At 38.4% G+C, this 10,952-nt stretch overlaps 1 protein-coding gene across 1 annotated transcript; it reads right to left on the reverse strand.

Moving 5' to 3' along the window:
• Window positions 1-4,263: 4,263 nt before the first annotated feature.
• On the reverse strand, window positions 4,264-5,840 carry LOC110608941 (receptor-like protein 9b). Its single transcript, XM_021748220.1, has 3 exons — window positions 5,489-5,840; window positions 4,851-5,189; window positions 4,264-4,772 (listed from the first exon to the last, which is right to left on the reverse strand). Exons 1-3 carry the CDS (start codon window positions 5,838-5,840, stop codon window positions 4,264-4,266), a joined length of 1,200 nt encoding a protein of 399 aa, XP_021603912.1.
• Between the last annotated feature and the right edge of the window lie 5,112 nt (window positions 5,841-10,952).

A 10,952-nucleotide genomic window follows, 5' to 3' on the forward strand; every position in this document is an offset into this window, starting at 1 on the left:
ATGAAGCTTTGTATGGAAGGAAGTGCAGGTCACCAGTTTGCTGGGAAGAAGTTGGAGAGAGGGCCTTGGCAGGGCCTGAGCTAGTAGAGATCACCAGCAGGGTGGTGCCCATAATCAGAGAAAGGATCAAGACTGCTTCGAGCAGACAGAAGAGTTATGCAGATGTCCGCAAAAGGCAAGTGGAGTTTCAGGAGGGGGATTTGGTATTGCTCAAGGTGTCTCCAATAAAAGGGGTGATTCGGTTCGGGAAGAAGGGTAAGCTAGCTCCACGGTACATCGGACCCTTTGAGATCTTGCAAAAGATCGGGAATGTGTCGTACAAGCTGGACTTTCCTGCTTCAATGGAGAGAATCCATCCGGTTTTCCATGTTTCTATGTTAAGAAAATTCGTGTCAGATCCGGGCAAGGTTCTTAGTGAGCCTGATGTGGAGATCCAAGAGGATCTCACCTATGTTGAGCAGCCAGTACGGATTCTAGACACCAAGATCAGAAAGCTAAGGAACAAGGAAATCCCGACGGTGAAAGTCCTTTGGAATCACCATAACATCGAAGAGTGTACCTGGGAGACACGGGAGTCCATGCTCCAGCAATACCCTCATCTCTTCTAGGGTGAGTGTTTTGCTTTCCTATGTGTATAATTATGTGTATGATATGTATGTTATGTTGTATGCTTTACATGTGCTGGTTGAGGAACATTCGGGGACGAATGTTCTTAGGGGGGAGAATGTAATACCCGGCTAGACTCCGGTATCGGAATTCCTACCGTCCGATGGAATTTCGGATGACGAAAACCTCTAGAAGGGGTAAAATCATGTTTTTATAAAATATTTTAATGTATTTTATGGTTTTAAGCAAAAAGGAAATTGAGTTTTAAGTGAAAAAGACCAAGGAGACATTTCCAGGTTTGGCCGCCGAACCTCAAGTTCGGCCACCGAACGTGGGATGGTTTGGAGGGCAAGTTAGGCTTCCGAAAGTCTCAAAGGTTCGGCTGCCGAACCTCATGTTCGGCTGCCGAACTTGCATGAGATGTGGGGGCACGTTCGGCTGCCGAAAGGTGGTCTGCCAGCCCCTATATAAGAGCTCCATGGCCGAAACGGGCGAGTTTTCTCCCCATTTTTGGCCACGGTGAGTTCATGCTCTCCTATGGTTATTTTTAACGTTTTTCCTTCCGATCTTTCATGTTTTAACAAGCTTTATGTTGATTTGAAGAGATTTGAACAAAAAGAGCAAGTTTTGGAAACTTGGAGACCAAAGAGCGGATCTCTCCCATCTCCGAGTTGGATCGTCTCTCCTCTCGTTCTACAAGAGGTAAGAGTAGATCCATAGTTCCTTTCATTTTTAAAGTAAGTTTTATGAGATTTTATGGGGTAGAAATGCATTGATAGATTTATGTTGAGTTTATGGGTTTACTGTGCGTTTATGAACAATATATGTTGGATATGCATGTTTGATGTGTTGTAGAAGGGGTTTAGGATAGTTTAAAGCCCCTAGGAGCTTGTGTGCTTGAGTATGCATGTTTTAGAATAGGAAAATGCATGATTGAATAAGTTGGGAGGCGTTTATGCATGTTGAGCTGAGTTTCTGCCCTTTTGGGAGAAACCAGGTTCGGCAGCCGAAAAGACTTTCGGCCGCCGAACCTGTCTGTGAGGCAAGCCTTTCGGCTGCTGAACCCTGCCCCCGAAAGTGGACTTTCGGCTCTGGAAGGGAGTTTCGGCCGCCGAAGGTGCCGCAGAACATGCATGAGTTTCGTCTCTGGAGGGAACCTTCGGCCGCCGAAAGTGCCGCTGAAGGTGCATGACTTTCGGCTCTGGAGGGACTTTCGGCCGCCGAACCTGCCACCGAAAGTGCCCTGTTCAGCCCTCCTTTGCATGATTTCTATGGATGTTCTAAGGTGTTTTGGGGGAGTATTTTAGAGTCATGTTCATGTATGTTTGGTCCCTCATTTGAGTCCACCTGTATAGGTTCGGACCCGAGAAACCGAGGACCCCAGCAGTGAGTCAGCTGCTTCAGAGTCTTTAGAGTTTCAGCCAGAGGTGAGTAGAATAAACCTTATGTTTCAAATTAATGAAAGTTTTAGCATGAATCATGCATCACGAATGCCATGTGATATAATAGGTTGTTGCATTAGAGTCCACGAATATGTTGCACTGCATTCTTTGTTGTGGATGTGGGTGAATGTTGTATGATCCAATTAGTCCCTGAGGAAAGACCAGGACCCCATTCTACGGCCTGGCACGGTATGGAACGCGAAGACTAGGTGCCAGATGAGGCCCTGGGGCAATGGTAAGTAATGTTATGATATGACAGGAAGACCAGGACCCCATTCTACGGCCTGGCACAGATATGATGCTGGGACTATTTGGTGACAGGTTCACCCTTGATGTGAATTGTCTGTGATATGACGCATTTCATGATGGCATATGTTTTAGATGTTTTATTATTCTGCTCACTGGGCTCTAGTAGCTCACCCCTCTCCCTTAACCCCCAGGTTTGCAGGTACGGGATAGACCAGGAAGTCAGCTAGAGTAAAGTCATGGTCATGTAATAGCTAGAGGTGGACATGATAAATGTTGAAATGTAATGTTTAGTACAGTAATGTTATGTAATGGTATTATTGAGGATAGAATTGTGCTTGACCCTAGTATGTTGTTAATCCCTTTGAGTGCATGATTTTGATGATGTTCATGTAAACCAAACTCGATTCATGTGATGTCACCCCATGGAGCATTGATGAGACTCCAAAGAGGGGTTAATGTTATGTTTATGATTATGTCTATGTATAGTGCATGCACAGGTTGAGTTTGGTGAATGAAAGAAAGAAGAAAAGTTCAAAATTTTTATGTATGTGTTGATCATGTATGGGATTAAATAGGTTCTCAGGAAGTATATTTGGCTTGCTATGGGTCCCGGCGGCCTTAAGCCGATCTGGATCCTAGCGCCGGTAGCAGTCCGATTTTCGGGTCGTTACACCCGCTCCTGCATGTCATTGTTTAGTTGAGCTCTGAATGTCTCCCCTTTATAGTAGTGCTTGGATGATTAACGCTCTTGCATTAATTAAGATTATTATTTGCTTTGCATTGATATTTTACTTTTTCTTTTTTAAAAATAAAATTTATGTTTATAAAAATTTAAAGATAATTAAAAATAATTTACTTTATGAATAAATTTACAATATTACTCTGAAAATCATATTATTACCAATATTTAATTTATTATTAACTGTATTTAAAATTTTATTGATTAAATTTTAAATTTTTATAAAATAATAAAATAATAATAAATTTATAATAATTCATAGCATAGCAAAATTTAAAATACGGTTAGTATTATGTGATCAATTTTTACTTTTTTAATAAATTATTAATATTATAATTAATTATTTATAAAAAATAATATAATTAATTTGTATTTAATTAATATGATTTTTATAAATTTTAATGTTGAATAAATTAAAATTTTAATGCAGATTAATCACAATTAATATAAAATATAATTATATTTTAATTTATAACAAACTCAGACTTAAACTTGTCAAGTATTTGCTCATTGAAGAGTTTTATTGAGGGAGCACACTAGCCTAGTGGATCCTCAATTTTTTACTTTTGAATAATACAAGTAACAAAAACAAAAAACCAATGCATGAATTTGACTTAGTTTTCCTCTTGTATTATGCGACAAGTTGACATAACTAAATTGGAATTGTACCAGCCAAATAATTTTCTTTCAACAAAAAAACTTATAAATTGGGAAGTGAAGTTATTGAATCAAGAATCTTACCGGATAGATTATTGTCTCTAATGTCCAATGTTGTTAGTATTGAAGAGTTGTTAGTATTGAAGAGTTGACTATAGATTTTGGTAAAACCCTATGTATTTTGTATTTTGTAGTTTCAGGTAGGTAGGTATTAATCTTGTCAAATAGTTGTAAAAAAGTCTATAAGATTGGGTGAGAGAGTAATAAGCAAGTTCCTTGTTCATTATTCTTTTAATTAGACTATTCATAATTAAAAATTCTAATATAAATTAAATCACAATCAATTTTGCATATCCGATTTAAAATTAATTTGGTAATTAATACTCAAAATTATTATAAATACAATAATCGTAAATTCACATTACCAGTTCAAGCACTATTAGCTCCAGATGATCTAAGAACTAATTACATTAATTAATGATATGAAAATTAGACAAATAATTTCACTAAATTATCATACAAAAAGTAATAACACGAAAATAGATACTGTCTAGTATGATAGATCGATCTTTATTGCCAATAAGGATTGACATATAAAATGGTGATGGCAGACAAAAAAAACATTATAAAAGTTATTGAAAAACTTGCAAGGAAAATCTCGCGATCAATTTCATACCATTTCTCACTTGCTTCTTGTGGTGACTTTGGTGACTCCATTTGTGATGGAGATGGTTCATCATTATCATCATGGCATTTTCTTCTCACTTGAGTTCCACAAAGAAATGGATTCCCTTCATAACTTTTACTATTAAATGTACTGAACTGTCCTTTCATGTCTGAAATTCTATCTGATAAATTATTGTGGGCCACACTAAATACCTCTAGAAAGTTTAGATCAATCAACTCTACAGGAATTTGTCCGCTTAAAATGTTGTAAGAGAGATCCAAACTTTCTATTTGGGATAAATTTGAAAAAGATCTTGGGATAGATCCTGTCAATTGGTTGCGTGATAGGTTTAATGCATGAATATGAGATAGCGCTCCAAGTTCATATAGAATTTCACCCGTTAGGTTATTATCTGACAAATCCAATCCAGACATGTAGTTAAGGGCCTTATTCTAATATGTATGGGCTCTATATTTTGTAACAAACTCACTTTCTTCATCAACCTCAGCATCAAAAGAAGCTGTGTTATCTAAGAGAATTTTGCTGCTGCCCCAATATCCTATCCCCCATTCAACAAGTTTGTCACTGAATGGACCATAGAGAGGTCCTTCTCCTTCCCTTCCAAATGAGAGATTATATAAGCAGTGGGGTATAGACCCAGAAAAGGAGTTCCTTAAGAGATCCAATAAGCTAACAATATTCAGCTGACACAGCCAATTTGGAATGAAGCCACTGAAATGATTTCCTCGTAATAAAAGAACTCGTAAACCACTTAAATTCCCACCAGATTTATTAAGAATGGTGCCCGACAACTCATTGTCGCTTAAGTCTAATGAGTTCAATGTTGAGATAGATAAGAAAGTGAAAAAGAGATGTTTTTTTAAGAATATAATCTTCATTATTTTAACTTCACAGTACACACATGAGTTAAATAAGAGAATTGATAACTAAAGTTGCCTATTGAATAGGAGAGAATAATGGAAAAAATATCACCAGTAAGTGAACGAATCACCCTAATAATCCTAATCACAAGACTCATTCAATTGTACAATATTTACAAAATTAACCCTTATCACTCTAATACTCAAGCCTTAGCACAGCAGCCTTATTACTCCTGAGAGGTGGAACCATCCTTATGACTCCCTGAACTAATATCCCCCCTCAAACTGTGTCCAGGATGGAGACAAAATTTGCGTCGAAATTGTGCTAGGCGAGTTTTTGTCATTGACTTTGTAAATATATCAGCAACTTGATATGCTGAGGGAATGTATCTCGTGATCAGAACTCCTTGAGCAATGCGTTCTCTGACATAGTGATAATCAAGGGCAACATGTTTACTTCGTGTGTGTAAAACTGGATTGACTGTCAAGTGTAATGCACTTAGATTATCACCATATAAAATTGGCGGCTTGGTAGGATAAACTCGCAAGTCATCTAAGAGATAACCAAGCCAAGTGAGCTCTGCTGCTGTGTGAGCCATGGAACGATACTCGGCCTCGGTGCTAGAGCGAGCAACAGTGTATTATTTCTTTGCACACCAGGAGATGATATTAGCGCCGAGAAACGTACAATAGCCGGTAGTGGACCGCCGTGTGGTTGGACAACCCGCCCAATCTGCATCTGAAAAAGCAGTAAGAGCAAGTGATGTATCTGCCGTAAATGAAAGACCATAATGTATTGTTCCTTTTAAATATTGTAAAATACGACGAACATATTTCAAGTGAGACATTGTTGGATTGTGCATGAATTGTGAAACATAGTTGACACTATATGATAAATCGGGACGAGTAAGTGTTAAATATTGTAACGAGCCTACAAGGCCACGAAAGTGTGTAGGATCACCAACTGGTGTTGTATCAGAAGTAACATCCATTCGTTGTACAAGAGGAGTTGGCATTGGCTGGCAATCCACCATTTGAGCTCGTTCCAAGATAGAGTGAGCATATCGCGTCTGATTTAAATGTAAACCAAAATCCGTTGTCTGCACTTGGATCCCTAAAAAGTGATGCAGCGGACCTAGATCTTTCATGGAAAACTCCGAACTCAAAACCTGCAAGAAAGTCTGAACGAGAGCCATAGAAGACCCTGTTAACAACATATCGTCCACATAGATTAGTAGAACCAAGATACCTATCGATGTATGCATGACAAACAAGGAGAGATCAGCTAAACTACAAAAAAAACCATAATCTAGTAAGAAAGTACTCAACCGATTAAACCATGCTCTTGGAGCCTGTTTCAAACCATATAAAGCACGCTGGAGTTTGCAAACATGATTGGGGTAATTGGGATCTTTCATTCCGGGTGGCTGCTCCATATAAATGTCTTCGGTAATAAAACCATGGAGAAAAGCATTTTTTACATCCAATTGCCTTATTGGCCATTGTTTTACTAAAGCAACAGATATAACTAATCTAATGGTTCCTAGTTTTATTACAGGGGAAAAAGTTTCGGTGTAGTCAACACCATCTTTTTGGTGGAACCCCTTGGCCACTAACCTAGCTTTTAATCTATCTAATTTCCCATCAGAGTTGAGTTTAGCTTTGTACACCCATTTACATCATATTATATTTATATTTGCTGGTCTTGGAACTAATGTCCATGTGTGATTAGATTGTAAAGCTTGATATTCTTCAAACATTGCCTGGTTCCAACCTATGTGTGCAAGAGCGCTTTTAACAGTCTTGGGTTCGGGTGGAACATCAGAAGATATTGACACATGCAAAACATAACGGGGATTTGGTTTAACAATACCTGATTGTGACCTGGTGATCATCGAATGTTGAGGGTGCAGTGCCGCAATCGGATTCTGATCGTTTGAATTCTCTGCGGGAGATGTGGTATCTGAAGTAGACAAATTCTGATTGGAGGTTCCAACAGCTGAGGTCAACTGTCCTTGATCAGTATGAACTGCTGAGGGACTGATCGCCAAATCAACAGCAGCTGAAATTACTGGTGAGGAGTCACTGAAATTGGGAGTTGAAGATGGTGATTCGGAGTTCGCAATTTGATCAGTAAGAGAGGCTGCATCTGTTGGTGTATTGGCATCAGTATATGCTGTTGAATTTGATGGAATAGAAGTTGAAGATGTTGCAGGTTCTTGATCTGTCGTCATGGGTAGTTGCGGCAACAAGTCTGCGTAAAAATCATCCTGTTGTGGAGCGTTATTTGCTGGTGGAATAGCAGGTGTGGAATCTGTTGTTGTGGCTTGAACAGGTTCATGTGGCAGTTCAGGTACGAGGATAACATCCTGTTGTTCTGTTGATGTACTAGAGTCACTTCTCAGAATCATACTCTCATGCTCTGCTGTAATATTTTCTAGTAATGTAGAAGTACCTGCACCAGTAACAGAACTTATAGAAAAATTGTTATTCTTAGATGAGGGTAACCATGAATCTATAAGCTGGACAGCAAACAGTTTATTAGAGGATGCAGACTTGTAAGGAAAACTTGTTTCATCAAAACTCACGTGCCTAGATATTATTATCTTCTTAGTTTTAGGATTGTAACATTTGTACACTTTGTGTTTTTCACTATATCCTATAAAGACACACAAGCACGATTTAGGGTCGAACTTATGATTTCTTGTGTCCCATATATACGGAAAACACATAGATCCAAAAACTCGCAAAGAACTATAGTCAAAATGAGACCCATGCAATTTATAATATGGTGTGTCATGTCCTAACACAGAAGTGGGCAATCTATTTATTAAAAAAACTGCAGTTTGAAAAGCCTCAACCCACATTGACAACGGCACATGACTATGGTACATCATAGTTAAGCCTAATTCACGGATGACACGGTGTCGTCGTTCAACAACACCGATTTGCTCAGGTGTATAAGGACAAGACACTTGATGTTTAATTCCCTGTGCAAGAAAATGCGAGGATAAAGCAGTGTTTAAAAACTCACCTCCACCATCGGAGTGGAAAATTTTGATGTGCTTACCAAATTGGCGGAGCACATATTGTTCAAAAGCTTTATATGCAGCAAAAAACTCAGATTTTTTCCTCAGGGGTATTAGCCATGAATATTTAGAATAGTCATCAACCAAACAAGCATAATATTTAAATTTTGCAAAAGACAGAACATGGGCTGGTCCCCATAAATCACAATGAATTTTTTCAAACACAGAGGAACTATTATTTATGGACAAGGAAAATGGAAATTTACTCAACTTCCCTAACTGGCAACTATCACATAAAGATTTAGAATGCAAGGAACCTTTTACATCAATTAGGTTCTTATTAAATAAAACAAAAATTGCAGATGATTGAGGATGTCCTAATCGCTGGTGCCATATGGTCGCAGTACCAGTCTTAAATCGATTGGAAAAATACGCTTTGGGTGCACCAGTCAAAATATAAAGAGTATGTTTCCGTGGCCCTCGTAGCAGTACCTGTCCCGTTTGTCGATCCTTAACAGAAATAGAAACATTAGAAAATTCACAATTGATAGGATAATCATCAGTTAATTGTCCAATAGACAACAAATTCTGTTTTAGAGCAGGAACTGATAAAATATTTGAAATAGATAATTTATTTTTCTGTTCTATGGAAGCCTTCCCAACGCCATCGATAGATAGAGAAGTTCCATCTCCTATGGTTATGGAATCAGGTCCATAATAATCATGAAGCTTATGTAATAGCTTTTTGTTACCTGTCATATGTTTCGACGCACCGGAGTCTGCAACCCAGTCAGTGTCAATAACATCATTATCCAGTGTGAGGGCAGTAAGAGCTTGAGTAGGGCTGTCTGATTTATCTTATGGAATCCACCAGCAAATTTTGGCAATATGTCCATCCCTGTTGCAGTATTGACAAACTTCGTTCTTGTACAGTTCCCGTTCGGCTGGTGTCATTCTTCTACGCCCTGCGGGAGGAGGTCGCCGCTGAGGGAGGCTTGGTTCCTTGTTCTGTCTTTGTCCCTGTGTCTGCTGAGCTTGGAAGCCATGCCCTTAAGAGTTGAATCGAGGACGTCGATTTGAAGAAGAATTTGAAGAAGTCTATTGATTTCCATAGAAGGCCACGTGAGAAGCAATTTGGTCAAAACCTATTTCAGTTTGTGTGGAAAACCACATACGTCGCTGATCGAGATTCTTAAGTTGGGAGATTAGCTCATTATACGTTGGTCGCGGTGGCTTGAGCATCGTTGTGGTGAACGTTTCGTATTGGGGTCCCAGATTGGTAAGAAGACAAAATACTTTATCTTCATCGGGTACTGTTTTTCCAATTGCTGCTAAATTGTCACAGATCTCTTTAAACAATCTTAGGTGTTCTGTGATGGACCGACTTTCTTCTTTGCGAAAGTAGGTCAATTCCTGTCGGAGGGTAAATACCCTTTCTTGTGAATTTTGGGCATACGCATCTTTTAAAGCGCTCCAAACAGTATGAACAGTTTATAATCCGATGACAAGGCTGAGTGATTCCTCGCTTAATGTTCCATAGATCCATCCACGAAGTAATCGGTCGGACTTTTGCCATGCTTTGAATGTGTCTGATTGTTGAGGTTGATAATTTTCGGGAATTGGGTTGGGAGGGTTATTGAATTTCTGATCCTCAGGAAGGCCACTAACAAGGTGATCTGACAGCTCCTGACTTTCAGCTAAACTCAAAACTTGTTCTCTCCACAGAGGATAGTTTGTTTGTTTGAGTTTCAAAGTGACGAAATTGGCGACATTCAGATTTGAAGAAGCCATGGTGAGAGATCGTTAAGGCTCTGATACCAAGATAAGAAAGTGAAAAAGAGATGTTTTTTTAAGAATATAATCTTCATTATTTTAACTTCACAGTACACACATGAGTTAAATAAGAGAATTGATAACTAAAGTTGCCTATTGAATAGGAGAGAATAATGGAAAAAATATCACCAGTAAGTGAACGAATCACCCTAAGAATCCTAATCACAAGACTCATTCAATTGTACAATATTTACAAAATTAACCCTTATCACTCCAATACTCAAGCCTTAGCACAGCAGCCTTATTACTCCTGAGAGGTGGAACCATCCTTATGACTCCTTGAACTAATAGAGATATTAAGCAAAGTTTCAGGTATTGAACCACTGAATCTATTACCTTGCAAATTTATTTGTTGCAAAGAATTTTCATTGAAGCAAGAAGGTAACAACCCAGAAAGAGAATTATAAGAAAGGTCTAGATACTTTATTCCTGTTGAAAGAAGTTGGCATGAAATCCGACCTTGAAAAAGATTATCGCGCAAGTTGTGATATTCCAATCCTGTGATGTTACCCATCCAGTGTGGAATCTCCCCGTGCAACTGATTGTTGCTCAAATGTAGCACTTCTGGGCCATAGCTTTGATGACTAAAATTGGTGAGTAAACTTGATAGGGTTCCTTCGAATTGGTTGTCATTCAATTGCAAATCAGCAATTCGAGTCAAGTTAAACAATGCTATCTAACCATGAAAATTATTATGAGATAACCTCAGAAATCTCAAGGAAATGCAATTTGAAAGCAGTTTCTCTGGAACTTTCCCTGAAAAGTTGTTATGAGACAAATCTAAAGCGATCAATTGACAATCATCAGAAAAAAGAAGATCACCTTCAAAATGGTTTCTGGCTAAATTAA

Source organism: Manihot esculenta, chromosome 2 (genome assembly GCF_001659605.2).
Source record: "Manihot esculenta cultivar AM560-2 chromosome 2, M.esculenta_v8, whole genome shotgun sequence".
In the NCBI taxonomy this organism is placed as follows: Eukaryota; Viridiplantae; Streptophyta; class Magnoliopsida; order Malpighiales; family Euphorbiaceae; genus Manihot; species Manihot esculenta.

Coding starts and splice junctions, on each gene's coding strand:
- LOC110608941 (XM_021748220.1), bottom strand. CDS start 5,840: ATGGCTCACACAGCAGCAGAGCTCACTTGGCTTGGTTATCTCTTAGAT. Junction 5,190..5,488: donor TTCAGGGAGTCATAAGGATG/GTTCCACCTCTC, acceptor TGAACTCATTAG/ACTTAAGCGACAATGAGTTG. Junction 4,773..4,850: donor TGCTGAGGTTGATGAAGAAA/GTGAGTTTGTTA, acceptor TGGATTTGTCAG/ATAATAACCTAACGGGTGAA.